Here is a 16,552-nt window from a genome sequence, read left to right as displayed (position 1 = left end):
AGAATTACCTGGGATGTTGTAATGAGCTGTTAGATACTTAGCCTGAATGGTTTTAACTTAAGTCTACTTCAGATAAAAACTGGTTTAGGTCAACTCTCAGTACTTTAACTCACATCTAACTGGAAAAGCTGCAGATGGACCAGGTCTGCTCTGCAGTGAGGTCCTGTAGATCTGTAGAACAGCCCCCTTTCAAGGCAGGAGTTACAACTGGTAGCGAGATAAACATTCTAAAGTGGGAGCATAACTCCTGAAAAATGAAATTGTGGAATACAGATAAGGAGAGAAAAAACCTCCAACAGATGACAGAGAACAAAAGCTCGAAATTCTCAACAGGCACGTCACCTGCAGAAAAGATATTTAAAGATATTCAAGGTGTCTGAACACCTCCAAAGGAATTACACATCCAATTTCTGTTCAGCATGGTAGGTTTATTTGTAGTGTTTATAAGTAAGGTCTGTATACTAATTCCCATGCCTGCATTTCTTTTCAACAGCTTAGCAACGACAGAAAGAAGTGTTTCTAACTGAAGAGTAGTCAGTAGCAGACTCAAATGTATGAAGTTAGTGTCAGTTTACCTGGAGGTGTCTCTTGAAGCAGTTTCTGTCCTTGGGTTCTGACAGAGTGACTGACACCAGGATGGAGCTCAGCAGGAGAACATGAACCATCGGCAATGCCTTCTGTGCGTGGTTAGAGCTGCTTATAGACAGGACCGTGCAGAAAAGCTTCACAGCTATTTCAGCTATTACATGCACATCCACGCAGCTAAAGGACTCAAACCACAGGCACTACAAATAAAGTTGCAAATACTTAGTTCTAATCCAGCCCAACTACACTCCACAGAATGCACAAATCCCTGCGGAAAAGGCAGCATGCTGCATGCCAAAATAGACTGTGTTGGAATTAAAAACGCTGCTCTATTTTGTTTCCACCTCCACGCTCCCATTCAGGGCACACTGACTGCTTTCTTGAGATGCCACTGTGTGGGGCAAGAGGCAACGACTGGCAAAACATAGAGAGAGGCTGCCACCATTTGATGGAAGCATGGCCACCTCTCCAGAGTGCCCTGAAGTGTAAGTAATCTGGGCCTTTACGGAGCCTTTGGATGAGGTTTCTAATAATGCATTTCCTGCCAAAATTTAGAAATACAAGTCAACACTCTGCAGTAATTCAGTCACACTTTGTGGGATGGCATAAAACTTTTTCTTTTTTTTCTTTTCAGTAATGCTGCTGCTGAAGTCAAGTGGCACCTATGTCACTCTAGTATCTGCTGAAGGAGATGAAAATGAAAGCAAAGAAAGAACCATGCTCTTTTATTTCACCCTTTCAAATTCTACAATTGAGAGGGGAGGAAAACCAAGAATCTCTCTTGCTACTGAGAGCATCATTCTGTCTTCCTTTATGAAAATAACAAAACCCAAAACCACCCCAGCAAACAAAACCAACCAAAAATTCCACACGAAAACCAGCCTCCGACAGCCCTGAGGGATGCTTCGTTGCTTCTTGCTGAGGCCTGAGGACTGACTGCTCCAAAAGTTGCTCTTTCAGAACCTTTGGCACGCGCACTGTGTCCATCCAAGCTTCCCACGGCCTAAACCTCCCACATCTCTGTGGAAACGGGAAGCTGGATGTGTACCAGCCAAACCCAGGAAATAACCTGTCTGAGACAGCACCATACAAACTTAATGGAGTAAGAGCGCAACCTCGCTGAGGATGTGCAGAACTCAGACAGGAAAAGCCTAAAGGCAAACGGAGGTTCTTGGCCAACGAGCCGAGATGCCTCGCAGTGTCCTCCTGCCACCTCCGCCTTCTTCCAGGACAGTCTGAGGCGGCATGCAATGCCGGGCAGCCTTACCACCCGCAGCCAGACAAAGATTAATTACACCACAGCCCGTCTGGCAGCCAGCAAGACCAACTGCTGCATGCTGTGAGAGCCCGAGCCCCTGTGCTGTCAGAGGAGCCCTTTCTGTGCACTCCAGACAAAACCAGTGTGGCCCAGCGGTGACACTGGGGCTCAGACAGCTGGTGGAGCCGGCCCAGCCTCGGCTCTTGCACTGCGGAGGGGCCCCCAGAGCACCTCTCCTGGGACCGCCAACTGCAAGTGCTATCCATGCTTGGATTTCAGCACTAAACTGGTGAAACTAAACCCGGACTTTCCTCCTAAGTGGCTGTGAATCCCACGATAGGTTCATTTAGTTCTGCGTCTTCGAGCCAAATCCGCCGATTCCATGTTTCCCATGGCTCCTCCTTCAGACACCTCCTTTCTGCTAAACAAGAGGGACTAACTGGATTAAGCAGCAGCCCGGACTTCATACTGCAACTACAGAAATTCTGAGAACCTGAACTTCATGTTAAAATTCCAGATCTACTTTTAATTCTGGTGCTAACACAGTGCCTGTCTGTGTCTTTCTGCAATCAGAAAGCTGCTCCTGCCTGCCAGGCAAGCTGACAGTTCAGCTTTATTAAAAACTTCAGAGCTTTCAGTTGCATTGCTATATTGACATTAAAAGGAAAGGAAAAATAAGAGCTCAGTACTGTACCAAGCTACGGAAACAACTCCAGGTGTGATCACATCCAGAAGTCCCATTTCAAGTCCTGGGTTTCTCCTGCACCCTCTCTGTGCCACTGAAGCAGTATCTCTAAAGTAAGCTGACATTAGGCATTTTTGGATACTTCAGATTTGGATATTCCTCACATTACTGCACCGGACTGAGATGGCTAAAGGAAGCCAGGATTGCAGTTTCAACACTGCTCCAAACAGGATCCAACAAATATGACAAACTCAGTACCTACATCCCATTCTACCACCACTGTTTTATTTACAGAAGGCAGAGGAGCACTTTGGCATGACAGGAGAGGCTTCCTAATCAAATCAGAAATCATCAGAGGGAGCTTTATAACATCATGAACAACTCAGCCATTCACGTGGCTCCATTCATCTAATTCAATCTTAGGTGCTCAACTAAGACTGCAGAAGAATGAGGGGTCTATTTAGTGCCATATTGCGAACTGCATTTGCAGAGAGGACATCTGTCACCTAAGAACCACATTCAAACTACCAAACAGATGGATATGAGCTTTTAGCACTTTAAGCGTGTCCTGCATTGATCTGGTGACCTGGGGGCAAGAAGCTCCTATATCTCCTTAAATGACCTCGAGGCATTGGTCCCATCTCTAACCAAGTGTAGCACTTACAAATACCTTCTCATTCCTCTCCCCCCCTTCCACACTACCATCAGCTGTGTACTGAAGAGAACAAATGAATTTATCAAAACTTGCCTGCAGTTTTCCCATACAAGCTCAGAGGTGTGATTTAAAAGCGTGTTTTGGAAGCCTGCGCGCTTTTATAGAGTTTAAAGGGAACTCAGACAACAAGGCTTTTGTTTCAACTTGCATCACCCACCAGAGTAGGAAAAAAAAGATTACGTGACAGGTAGTGAAGTTCTAGCTTTAGCCATCAGTCACGTTTAAGTGGGTTATAAATGGGAAAGGGGAAGAAAGACCAATAACCAGAATGAATTGGTGTAACAAGCTCCTTCTCTGAGCTCCTTTACCACTATAAACACTTGTTTAATTGTCTTCTGGAGCACGAAGCCTGTATTCTTAATTGCAAAAATCCACCAAGGTTCAGAGCCGCTACTCACACCCAGTAACTGGATTTGTTTAAAAGGAGGCCTGTTTGTCCTTTATCCTGTGGGAAGTTGTTAACGCCCAGTCATTTCCCCCTCATATTCTCTCCTCGCTGACCCCAGAGAGACCACTCCATGTTAAAGAGAGGGTTTTTTCTCTTGGGGACAGAAGTACAGGAGCAGAATACACAACATCATTCAATCATTCAATACACATTCAACTTCATATTCATCACCTTTGCAGTTCACTAGCTCTGGATCTGATCTGAACCAGAATTTTTTGTGCAGATTATTCAATGTTATTTTTCAGAATAATCCAAGAGAGAAATCTGTTTAGGCTTACTTAACCGACCTCTTTTAACTTGGTTTGGTTTTAATTTCCATGAACATCCTAATGCGCACACGCTCCTAGGAGAAGAAGGAGTAGAGAAGGATTTCAGTTCTTGGGCATGTAGGTCTACTGACTTCCACAAGAGAAAGCTGTTCTCCAGCCCTTCTCACACTAGACTAAGTCTCGAACTCTCTCTTACCTGCAACAGTAGAGTTGACATGCAACTGTCCTTTTGTTCTCCTAAGCAGTTACTTCCAGATTTGGGATTGGCCAGGCTTCAACCCAGAAAACAAGAGTTTTCACAACAATCCCCAAATAACTTCACAAGTCAGGAAATACCCCGGTTAGGAAAGGGAGGAATTCATCCTGTCTGAAGCATTTGGCAGGCCCAGCACCCAATGTGTCCCGAAACATCCAAGAAATCCATCCTCCAGTTCCTGCAGGATTTCTAGCCGCGCAGTGCTGACAGCCAGTGCTTCATCTCACCACCCACCATCCAGCAGGCGTGCAGGGAAACCACTGATCATCCCGCAGGTTTTATAAACTGCAGCTGCACCCTTTTGCTCACCATTTATATTGTCACTTCTGTCCGGCTGCATCTCAAGTATCAATTCCTCCTCTGTCAACGTGCGAGCACAAAAAAGAAAAAGCTCTCGTCAAGAGGGCTTTTCAAGAGAAAGCCTCGAGGGGAGGGTATTTCCAAATAAAAGTAGTCAGGTAGTATTCAGTCTGCAGCATGATTTACTTCTGCGCTTGTTCCAGGATATATACAAAACCGATTTAGAAGATCTTTATGTATTTGAGGGACAGGAAGCTTTCCCACAGCACCTTGTTGCCCTGCACAGGCTCGCTACTCTGACAGATCCCAAGACAGCAAAGATCATCCTGCCCAACCCAGCCTAACATACCAGTGTAAGCACGTGGCTGAGCACTCAATACACACACTGCAACCCTAGATTTGCTGTTACAGCATCAAGGCAAGCTGTTTAACCTTTGTCTCTTTTCTGCATTACAAAAAGAACGCATAGTACCTTGGCTCAGCATGGCACAGAGATGAACAGCTATTCAGCAGAAGATTTAGAAGATACAGACCATGCGTGCATACACTTCCCATCCCTATGTTCTTCAAGAGCAACAGCCCTTACTACACCTTTGACAGAAGGTAACAGCTTCTTCATCTGTGGCTTCAAGCCTGTGAAATTAATGGGATATAAGAATTTCTGTACTTTTCCGCAGGCAACTTATTACCAAAGCAACACATCCACTAGAAAATACAATATAATCATACTGCTGCTGAAATCCTTCAGGTCAGTTGGCAAGCAGCCCTTTCACTGGATGTGAAAAGCAAGCCCCCATATTCTCTGCTGCCCCTTTGCCATGATGGCTGGGCTGCTCACAAATGCAATACTGACACCCATGGAAGCAAGAAGCTTCCATTTTCATGCCCCAAAGGCATCTGCTGCTGGTGATGCTTCCTTTGCGTGCTGCTGTCGGTATGGGCTTTCATGATAGGAGCAGGGAGTGCCACACTGCCCCTGGTACCCTGAGTGAGCAGCTCCCGGGCAGGAGCAAAGCCTGTGCCGAGCAGCTCCAGGACACAAAGTCCCCCTGCACTCAGGTATCACTTACAGCTCAGTAATGTGAATGCTAGCTGAGCAAATAGTGTGCATAACCCAGCCTCAGCACTGACAAACAAACCTACAAACGTGTCTGGGCAAGCCAGGACAGAGTGTGTGTTAGAAAGGATTTCTGCTTGGTGCCCTGCAATACCCAGTAACGGGCTGCAGTCGTGCCTGGGTAACAGCTCACATGCCCCTGGCTGGGCCTTCTGCTGGGACAGAGATGGGAGGGACAGTTTCCTACCACTTCCCAGTTGGTGAAACCCTACTTGAGTAAACAGCACTGCTTTCACCATCCTGTCCCAAAGGGTCAAAGCAAGTGTGCTTCTCCTGCTGACAACCACTGTTCTGAGTGCCAAGGAAACACTTCAGGCAGTGGCAGCAATATTTCTTCACAGGAGCTGCTGCCATGGCAGGTTAGCACCTAGGTAAGAAGTTATGAGTTTAGTCCAGAGAGGACTTCAGTGATGTTCTGAGAAAAGAAAGCAGAAGGCTGACACATACCAACATGATGGCTGTGACAGCCGTGCAGACTCAGCCCCTTCTAGGGCAATCAGGATGCTCTGGGACCCAGCCAGCATGGGCATGATGACTTTTCCTCACGCGCCTCCATGTCTGACAGCAGCCTTTTACCCATTTTACTCACTGACCACCTCCCTAGCTTAGCATGCAGGAACCTGTTTCTCAGATTGGGAAGACTGAATGGACCGCACCAGGCTTCTGTGCCACGGCCACTGCAAGCTGATCCCTCTCTCAGTGGTACTTCTGATTTCTAAAACTCCCCTGAGCTTCAGTTGGGATGCAGAGGTATACATACACTATATTTATTCATATTAGACTTGTCAAGTATTTTTCCTCCACGTTGCTCTCTAGTTATGATTCCTTCAAAGAATTATACACACCTGCAGTGTCAAGTCCTGCAGAAATCACAAGGCAAAAAGATCTGGAGGAGCACATGCCTGTTTCAACCCAGACCAGAAAGGCAAACCGTGTCTCCATTAAGACCAACAACTTTCTGCTTATTTCACTACAGCTTTATTGTTAACTAACGTACCTCGTGTGACAGGAAAATCCCAGTCGAGGTGCACGTAGAGTTTTTTCCTAATAGCACCAAGACTGCTGTCTTTAGTCTCTTCTTAACATATCCAAATCACATCACTACGGTGTTCTTAACTTCTGCAGTAACAACAAGATTATATATTTTTTAAACAAAACAAGTGTCATTCTGCAATTTTGTTTTATTTTAACACTTGGAGCTGACCTTCTGTTAAAAATGAGAATGACACTCCTATAAACTGCTAGCTCACTTGTCTGCTCAGAGCCTGACTGCCTCCTGAATATCCTGCACTGAAAACTGGTAACTGGCAAATGCACACGGCTGCTAAAAACAGCCATGTGCTGATTCTGAATACAGCACATGCATTTGCTAGATATGACTGGCTCCATAAACAGGTGTCAGCTTCATCCAATTTGGTAAAAGTCACGAAAACAACCCTTCCTGAGTACTGCTAAGAGGCTCATCCTAAGACGGTAATACCTCACTCAAAAGATTTGAGTGTATTGACTGTATTAAATTTGACTGTTGAGATTAACAGTTGTTTCTAATGTTGGCAGTTATGTTTTCCAAGCCTTAAAAAGGAAGCTCTTTGAGAAGCAGAACAAGAGAAAACATAAATAAAAGCCCCAAGACACGAGAAGCATCTGGAAATAGATGCATGGATTATCTGTTTCTGGGAGAAGAGTGGTTCACAGTGCTCGAGTGTGACTGCTTCCTCCATCACAAGCAGGCTGTGGATTAAATACAGAATTCGTGGGACAATTCTGTAGTGACTTCTTGCCGTGTCAGGCCTCAAGCTGCTCATCTATTTGGCTTCAGAAACACATGCATCTGAATGGTAAATGTGAACTACATTCATGTCATGACTAACAAGAGAAGGAGGAAGATGCTCGCAGAGTGGTGGGCTGAATTTACATGATAAGGGGACTTATCAGAAAGTGGGACTGAATGTACCTGAAAGTTAAAGGCATGACTGAAGGGGGGACTGCTGGCTGACACAGAGTTCAAGCCCCATCTCTAGCAGCTTATGAGTGAGAAGCGTTAGGTTGACAGAGTTCAAGGATAGAGGGTTTGAATTTTGGGTGGTCCTACGTGGAGCCAGGAGTTGGACTTGATGATCCTCGTGGGTCCCTTCCAACTCCGGATATTCTGTGATAGAAGGATCCCTGAAGTAAGATCCTGATACATGTAACACACTGTGGTTGTTAAAAACACAGGACTTCACTACAATGAAAGGGAAATTAATGCTGAATTCTTTGGCCAGAAGGTCTGAGGCTCTACTGGAGTCAGGCTACATATTAGGAAGATGATTATTTTTTTAAACCTTTATGGAGATTGCTCAAAAAAGCAAAAGGAAAAAAAAAAAGAAGAAGAAAATTTCAAAGCAGACAAAGACTTGAGATGATTTACTTTGTATGCACTGTAAACAATGGCATCAACCACAACAGTAGGATCAGTGATAGGAAATCCACTCAGACACTTAGAACTGGAAAGGCCAAGTTCCACTTTTGTCCCTGTGGAAAAAGTGCCAAAGCACTCCTTGATCTGCAAAGGGCTTTGGAGCACGTGCACTGGCATTCTTGTAAGGTATATAAAGGATGAGGTATCTCAAGTGGCCCCTACTGCACGTGGTTCATCAGCCAGGAAAGGACTGTCCAGCCTTCCTCCCTGCAGAACTACACATCACACCTTCCTTTCCTCTTTCCAAAGACCTAAAGAGAGGTACAGGCAAAAGAAGGAGAGAATAGCAGAAGGTAATCTTGTCTTGATTGATTTAAGGCATGTTAACAGAAGGGATGGCTGACTGATTATGATTACACTCTGCAATTCCTGTGCTCCTCGTTCCTTCCCCATCTCCAACTGGAAAGCAAAAGCTGCCAGGAAGCTGATGAGTCAGCATGCTGCTGCTGTTTGTCTTAGCTATGAGGCATCGATTTTTTTCCCAACGCTTTGATATAGGGTCACAGGTAACCTAAGTAAAATCTTTACCAAGAGCAAGCGGGTCAGGCAGTAAGCGCTGTTAGTTTAAACAAAAAAAGTCAATTCTATTTTTACAGTACTTGTTTGGACATTTTATTTTTCAAAGAGATCTGAGAGATAAAAAAAAAAAAGATTTTTTTTCTCTCAGATGTTCAAGATAAAAGTAAGAAGGAATCATGCATGTTCTTCACTAAACGCTCTTTCCAAACTCTGAATATCTCCCTATCATCAGCTATCGTATGCATGCGTATGTCTAATTAACACAAGAACTAAGGCTAGCATTTGGAATAACTCCAATATATGGAAGGAGATTTTACAAGGTGCTACTTCAACGCTTCAGCACTTCTCCAGAATGCAGGCTCCTTTCAGCAGCCCCGACATCAGACAGCAAAAAGTCATTTGGAAACTGTAAGCAAGGCTGATTGGCCAGAAAACCCTACATCCCTTAGTACATCAAGGCTAACACCAACTAAAGAGAAAATCTGGTATATCTGAAGAACAAAATCGCAAAGGCAGTTCATGGAGCTCAGAGAGCTCCCCCCAGTTGCACTGAAGAGCTCTGAAAGAGGAAAGATAACGTTTCCGTCTGCTGTGAGGTGAAGCAGCAAAATACAACACCACACCATAAAAAGTTAATTGCAAATCACTGCTTTCTTGTTTAAAGTGGCAGGAGATTGTGAAATATTTCCTCTGTAAAGACGTAGGTGAGCTGCTATGTAGAACTGACCATGAGCAGAGGGGAAGGGAGGGAAGCAGTGAGTGAGGCAGCAGACGTGTGTTGAGAAACCAGTTGGTTCTGAAAGTCACTGGGCATGAACATTGCAGTGTAAGTCTGAGACTCTAGGCAAAGCCAGCTCTGAGGAAGCCCATTTAAGAGCTGTTTTAGGCTGTGAAAGAACACAGCAGCAGGTGCTGTTTGCTACATAGCTCACAGTTGTGTAGTAGCGGTACACAGAGGTACAGAGCTGAAAGCACTACACAATTAGCAATACTAAGAAATTCAGAACAGCAGAAGTTTTTCCAGCCCTTTCTGGTTGCGTTAACATGGAGATACCCACGAAGGTTTCGTATCCTTGGCTCTAAGTGGCAGGCTGTAGGGATGGAGCAGCATTCAGCCCAGCATACCACATACCTGAGGTAAAGCACAGCCATGAGAATGTGTGTACACCACTGAATACAAGCAGATACAACAAAGTCATATCAAGGATGTGCTTTTCATTTGACAACCTCTCTCAGCATAGACCTCCCCTGAGAAGTTTTCCTAGTTAATGAGCTATCTCCCACTCCAGGAGCCACGCACTGGTGAGAGGCTCCTCCTAGGGCAGCAGCACACCAGGCTCACTGAAGTATCCTCTTCAGGTCTGAAACTTGACACGCTACACTACAGGTGTTAGAGGCTCTTTGTGTCCTTACAGTAATCATCTCCAAAGGACTCTTCAAGACTGGTTCTCAGATTGGATTTTCCACGGAGTACTCTGTTATGGAAATAGTAGAGGGGTGAACAGAAATACACCAAATGGCACTTACAGAGACCGCGTCACCTTGAATCAGTGCTAGTGATTAAGTCTTCCTCATCAATCCCTACTTTAATTCCGTCTGAAAAAGCAGAAATTTTTGTTGTTGGACTTAAGGCCAACCACCATTTCAGAAACAGGAGTTGTACCGGGCTCCTTCAGCTCCGCATTCCTCCTGCGCTCCACGCACGCTATCCCTGCCTTTGTTTAGGAAGATATTAACTTCTGATAGTGAAGTATCATTTCCTTCCACCCATATCAAGCAAGACTGTATCAGCAGCTATCACAGTTGTGACCATTAGGAACTAAAGACCCTGCTGTATCTTTGCTTGGTACATACGACTTTGGTTGGTAATAGAAAATTTCTCCGTTCAAATACTTCCTGTAAATACAGGCATAAACAAAGATAAACTGCACTGCTTTGTTTCTTCTGACACAAGCAGAAGCCCAGGTGTTCACGGACAAAATATTATTCCAAGCATTACCCTTACAAATTTGCAGAATCCAGGCAAACCCTCTGCTGGCTCTGCCCATCACTGCAGGCACTGACCTCTGGGGGAGGGACACGCAGGCACGGAGTCCCCAGCACACAGGCAGGAGCAGGAAGCATGGGCACTGCTTACAGGCACAATGCAGAGTACAGCACCAATTCACCTCTGAAACAAACTCGCCAAAGAGTCAACTCCAGGCCTTCGAATCTTGCATTTCTACCTGGAGAACAGGTCCCTGGTCACTCCTCCAGCTCCCACAGCAGGCAGCCAGAAAGTTCTGCTGGGTGCTGACCATGGGGTGAGGAGGGTGCCTGAGGGGAGGCTGGTGTCCCCTCCCTCCTGGGAGGAACAGATGGCCGGAGGAAGGCAGCACAGTGGTAATCTCTGAGCTAAAACGTAATCTCTTCGAGCGGTGTTTTCTTAAGAGGCAAGATGACCTCCACCAGTTCACATCCCAATATCCAACTGAAGGCCTTTGCCAGCGTCCTGCCAGGGAGCCAGACATACCCTACCCAGTCACACCAGCAAGCCTGCCGCTGTTCTATCAGTGCCATCACCCGCACAGCACGTTGTTTTCTACTGAAACGCCCCTGCCATTTTAATTAACTCCAATTTCCTTAAATCACAGGTACTTGTTTCTAAATGCGGAGACCCCAAGGCAGCACGCTCAAGGTTGCACCAGTTCGGGAGAGGCACACAGGCACCAGAAGTGCTCAAGGAGTGGCAAAGAGTGGGATGGACTTCTACTTGGCCCCTCAACCACACGCACCAGGGCCATCAGCACAGCCTTGGAAGCCAGCACCACTCCCACCACCACGCTTCAGTTCTGTAGACTGTAATTTTTAAGCGACCAAACTCCAAAAAGTTATGTGAAGGAATGTGGTGGAGTGTGCCAGCTGTGCACTGGCTGCAGGCCGCTCCTCTAAGGCGATGGAGGTACATAAATCAGCACTGCACACAGCATCCAGTTGGGTCACTACATTTCAACTCAGATCTTTTAAAGTAATTGTTCCTGTATTGCTTGAAAAAAAAAAGAAAAAGAAAAAGCCATTATCAAAATGTTACCCAGAATGGCACACATTTTTACTTGCTAAGTGGGAAAGGATGAAGGTAAACAGGCGAAACCTCACATCTGGTTAGAAAGTATCTGCAGGCTTTGGTTAGAAAGTATCTGCAGGCTTCCCAGGAAGGAAAACAAGATGACTGTTATGACACAACATTTACGAAAAAAAGCAGTGAAATATAGCCAACTGCATACAATTATGCAAAATCGAGATTATAAAAGTATACTCTCAAGCAGGGATGCATGTAAGGTCACATCCTCCTGCTTTGCCAACAGAAGAAAAAAAAAAAGTAATTAAACCCAACACAACACGTTAGCCAAAAATCTTAGGCTCAGATGAATAAAATGCCTCAAGTTTAAGGCAGCTGCTCTCAGAGTTCCCTAGTTCAGCTACTTTTAGTTACAACATTGATGTAAAGATCTGTGCAGAATGCTCTGGCCTCCAGAACTGATGGGATGCTTCCTGGGCAGCGCAACTGGATGCAAGAGATGTGGGGCTGTGCATCAGACCTGGGGCTGCACAGCATCCCACGTGCTGGGAGGGAACAACCAGGCCACGGAGAGCAGGTTTATATTAATGCTTCCTACCAGTCTGTAGGAGAAAATAGACAGGGCCCAACCAGTGCATAAAGGCATCCCTTGCTCTCTGCAGATGGGTGTTAACCAAGCCAGCACGCAGCTCCACAAAGAATAAGCCTTGCAGAAGTACTAATGTTACAGAAGTGATTTGGTAGGGCCCTCCATTCGCAGGCAGTTGGTCTCTTGACAACGTGTCCCTGCAGCTCCTAAACACACATATAATAAAAACCTCATCAAGAACAGATCCCAGCAAGGGGACAATCTGTGGTTGGAAGCTGTGAAAGTTCGCACTTGGGGAAAACCACGTCAACAAACTGCTGAGCCCCATTAATCGTTTCTTGAAGAAAAAAAAAAACAACAGAAAAAAAGAACCAACACACAAAGCGTCAAACCAAAACATGAGCTGTAAATAGCTTTACCCGAGAGAGATGCTAAAATTTGGACCCATCAGCTTTGAGAAGCTGTCAGGTCAGCAGGGGAGCAGCAGGCTTTGCTGGTGCTGGGAGCATGCAGGCAGGAGGGCACCAACCTGTGCCCCCCAGTGCCCACACGGCGCTGACAGCAGAGCTTGGCCTTGTGTCGGAGCCACGGAGAAGATGGGATCTCTCACAGCATCAGGGTGCCCGTGCTGAGGCAAAGTCAAGGGAGCAGCTCACGGAAAGTGCTTAGCTTCTGCTTTCTTAAAAATATCACCACCATGACTCAAAGCACACGTCCCAGCGTTATCTGCTTTTTTAAGACGTCTTTCCCAGCAGTTATTGAGGCCAGGCAGCACAAGGAATGAACAAGCCTCCATTCCCAAAGTCTGGAATGTGCCCTTTACTAACACTGCGGCCAGAGGAACTGACAGACGCTGCCAGCCCAGAGCTCTGAGCCCCACGCAGCCCCACACCAACCCACAGCACAAAGCACAACGCTGGCTTCAAGAAGTGCCTGTCTAGGAGTCCTCTGAATACAAAACAGGAAAAGACACATGGGGTGTGGGGGGGGAAACAGCACAGTAATGTATTTTATTTTTTTTAAACAAGCGTGCTGGCCCATTAGAGCTACAACACCCATCTTTGGCTGTTTATCAACACAAAAGAAAGAAAAAGGGGAAAAAAAATACCCTTTTTGGAAATCCAAGGCTCCCAGTCATTAAGCCTAACACAGAGCAGCAGAACAATAAAAAGAGCAATTGCATTGTAAATTTATGTACCGTGCACAGGTTATGGAATGTAGTGCAATAGGGCACTGTGCAGTGATAAAACCGCATTCCTTGCAAAGTTAACAGCTCTAAGCTCATGATTTGTACATGTGGGCAATACCGAATGACCTTCATGCTTTCCAGCACTCACAGGAAGGGAGATTTATCTGCGAGCACAAGTCAGTGGGTTTGCTTTGTGGGACAAACATAGGGTTTGAGGAACAAAGCTTTAAACTTAGCAGTAAGGAGCAAATGAAGAGATTGGTACACCTGGTTTAAAAGTGAACGTGAAGCCCGCACTCAAAATAAATGAGTGGATAGTAGTGGTATCTGAGCGAACTCTGCCTGAATGAGTGCTTGATGCTGCTTTTTTTTTATTATTATTTTGGAAAAAAGAGAGATTTTTTGCAGTTCAGTCCCCTCAAAGACAGCAGCCTTTCTAACACGTAAACCAGCCCTGATCCCCTATACAAGGCACAGCGTTCACAACGGAGGAATAAAGTTGTACTGTTCACAGTGTAAGAGACACAAAAGACCGTATCCTGAGCAAGCAAACCCACCAGCCGCATTACACGAAACAAACACGGCCTGCCGTAATCACGGTCCTCCTGGAGATGGAACAGCATTTGGCAGAGGGCGACCGCTGAGCCGGGCAGCCCGCACCTACAGCCCAGCACACCGACCACGGGGGCAAACCCTCGGTCATCTGAGCGTGCAGGGAGACCGCGCTCAGCAGACGGGCAGAAGGGAACAGGGCAGGAACGATCACAGCTCCTGGCGCTCCAAAACCAAGCAGCACAGAGCCCCGCACTTCCAAGTGCTGCGACGGATGAGGCGAGATGCTGCTGGGGCTCAGCGCGCTGCACGAAGGGGCTGCAGGGTGGGGAGAGCGGGGACCCACAGCATCCGGCACCACGGCTCTGAGGGGATCTGCCGACCCGCACAGTTTTGCCAGCCAAGTGCCAAGGCTCACCAGACCTCACTGGACCTCGGCAGAGCGCAGCACGCTGCACCGGGGCGAGGAAAGCGCTGCAAGCGGCTTTTGGGAACGCGGGGAGAAAGCGGCAGCGATGCTACGGCACCTCCTTAAAGGTCACTTTTCACTAATGGGATTATGCGTGGCATGAACAATGCGCGCAGACACGGAGCGCGCGGCACAGCAAAATGTTAGCGTAGGAAACTTCAAGGCAAAGAGCAGACGGAGCCGCGATCCTCCGCACGTCGCGGGGGGACGGAGCTCGGTTAGAAGCCCCCAGTCTCGTGCCACGAACGACACGGAGGCGTGCCGAGTCACGCGAGGTTCCGATCTGGAGGTTCCGATCGGAGCCGCCGCCTTTAGGAGCGCTCCCAGCACGGAGCCCGGGGCGGGGCGGGCAGGGGGCGGCGTGCGGGGCGCCGGGGGACCGCGGGGCCGTACCTGGGCGTCCGGTTGGGCGCGCTCTCGCGGCGGCCCAGCACGCCGGGCACGCAGTTGGTGAGCTCGGTCCAGTCGGCGTGCAGCCCGCAGCTCCAGCCGGTGGAGAAGCGGGAGAAGAGCCACGTCTCGCGGCGGTTGGGGCGGTAGCAGGTGCACTTCTTCTGGCCGGGCCGGCAGTCGCAGGGCACCTCCAGGCGCACGTTCTGCACCAGGTGGCGGCCGAAGGTGGTGCCGCCCGTCTTCTGGATGTGCAGGAACACGATCACGTCCTCGCCCTTCATGTCGAAGGCGAGCTCCCGCTCCAGCTCGCGCACGGGGAAGTAATACTTCTTCACGTAGTGCGGGTCCGGCGTGGGGAACAGGTCCGGCTCCTCGGCGTAGGGGCGGCCGCTGGGCGCGCCCAGGCTCAGCCCCGGCCCCACGTACTGGTACAGGATGAGCATGAAGCACACGGACGCGGCCACGATCAGCAGGAACTTGCTGGTCCTCTCAACCATGGTCCTCCCCGCGCGCTTCATGTGTCACCATCTCCCGGGGCCGCCGGCGCTGGGCGGGCGGCGGGGCCGGGGGCGGGCGGCGGAGCCGGGCAACGCTGCCTGCCTGCCTATCTGCCTGCCTGCCCGCCCGCTGCCAGCCGCCTCCCCCCGCCGCTGCGGGGCCGCCGCTCCCCGCCTCGCACCGCGCGGGGCCGGGCAGGACAGCCGGCAGCCAGCCGCTGCGCAGGGCCGCGCCGCGCGCCCAACTTGGGCGAGGGGGCGGGACGGGGCGGAGAGCGGCAGCGGCGCCGGCTCCTCCCGCCCGCCCCCCGCCTCAGGAAGCCGCCCCCGTCCCGCCGCCTCCGCCGCGCCCCGGCACGGCGGTGCCCGCCCCCGCCGCCGGCTGCGCGCGGCTCGGCCGGGCCGGCGGTGCGCGCTTCCTGCCCGGCATGCACAGCGCCGAACCCGCCCGGCGCGGAGCGCGGAGCGGCGCCGGGGGTCTGCGCCCGGCGCGGAGCTCCGCCCGCGGCCCTCCCGGCCCCGGATCCCGCACGGAGGCTCCCGGGGCGCGCCGCCCTGACGTCGATCCGCGTCGGGAGCCGCGGGACTGCAGGCTGCTCCCTTCGGAACGGCGGTTCCGGCGGCGGGGTGCGACCCACGGCGGTAAATAGGGAGTTGTTACGCGGCGCCGGCCCGGCCAGGTGCTTCCTCCTGTCCGACGTCGGCAGCACCGCAGGGCTCTCCCCAGCCGTGTGCGAGCGAGCACGCTGCCGGAACGGGGCCCTCTGGCACGGGCAGAACGGCGGGGCCTCGCGGAGGTCACCGTGATACCCGGCGGAGGCTGACTGCGCCCAGATGCTCAGCTGCCCCCCGAGGCTCCCACCCAAGGCTGTGTTTTGTTCCGAGTGCAGGAGCAGTGCCCGAGGATGGAGGAGGAAAGGGGATGGCTGTCGAGCTGGGGGTGGCTGTGTTGCCTGGCGCGTCGTGCCGTTCTTCCCAAACAAGCAACAGGAAAATGTTTACAGCACCCCAAAGCCCCATGCGCTGCGTTTGGGCTGCTTATTTCTTCTGATATTTGCCCCTTTAAAGTCTGCTTCTGATTTTCCTCTTTTTCATGTTGGCTCGTAACTCCAGAATCAGTGATGTCATTCTTACACACGATACTCGGCAGCATCCAGGAGCACGGCATAAACTTAATTTAAAAGCCTGAGAT

The 16,552-nt window shown here is 49.3% G+C and overlaps 1 protein-coding gene across 1 annotated transcript in view; it reads right to left on the bottom strand.

Annotated features, from left to right (window-relative positions):
- HS6ST1 (heparan sulfate 6-O-sulfotransferase 1) overlaps positions 1-15,586 on the bottom strand; it is a 158,273-nt gene extending 142,687 nt beyond the window's left edge. The window contains exon 1 of the mRNA XM_065748204.1: positions 14,864-15,586. Coding sequence (XP_065604276.1) covers positions 14,864-15,381 — 518 coding nt within the window. The 5' untranslated portion in view covers positions 15,382-15,586. The remainder of the gene's footprint in view (positions 1-14,863) is intronic.
- Positions 15,587-16,552: the final 966 nt, after the last annotated feature.

The sequence above is a fragment of the Cyrtonyx montezumae genome, unplaced genomic scaffold (genome assembly GCF_038088225.1).
Source record: "Cyrtonyx montezumae isolate F1298 unplaced genomic scaffold, pur_monq_1.0 scaffold_5, whole genome shotgun sequence".
In the NCBI taxonomy this organism is placed as follows: domain Eukaryota; kingdom Metazoa; phylum Chordata; class Aves; order Galliformes; family Odontophoridae; genus Cyrtonyx; species Cyrtonyx montezumae.
This window is presented reverse-complemented; position numbering and strand designations above follow the sequence as displayed.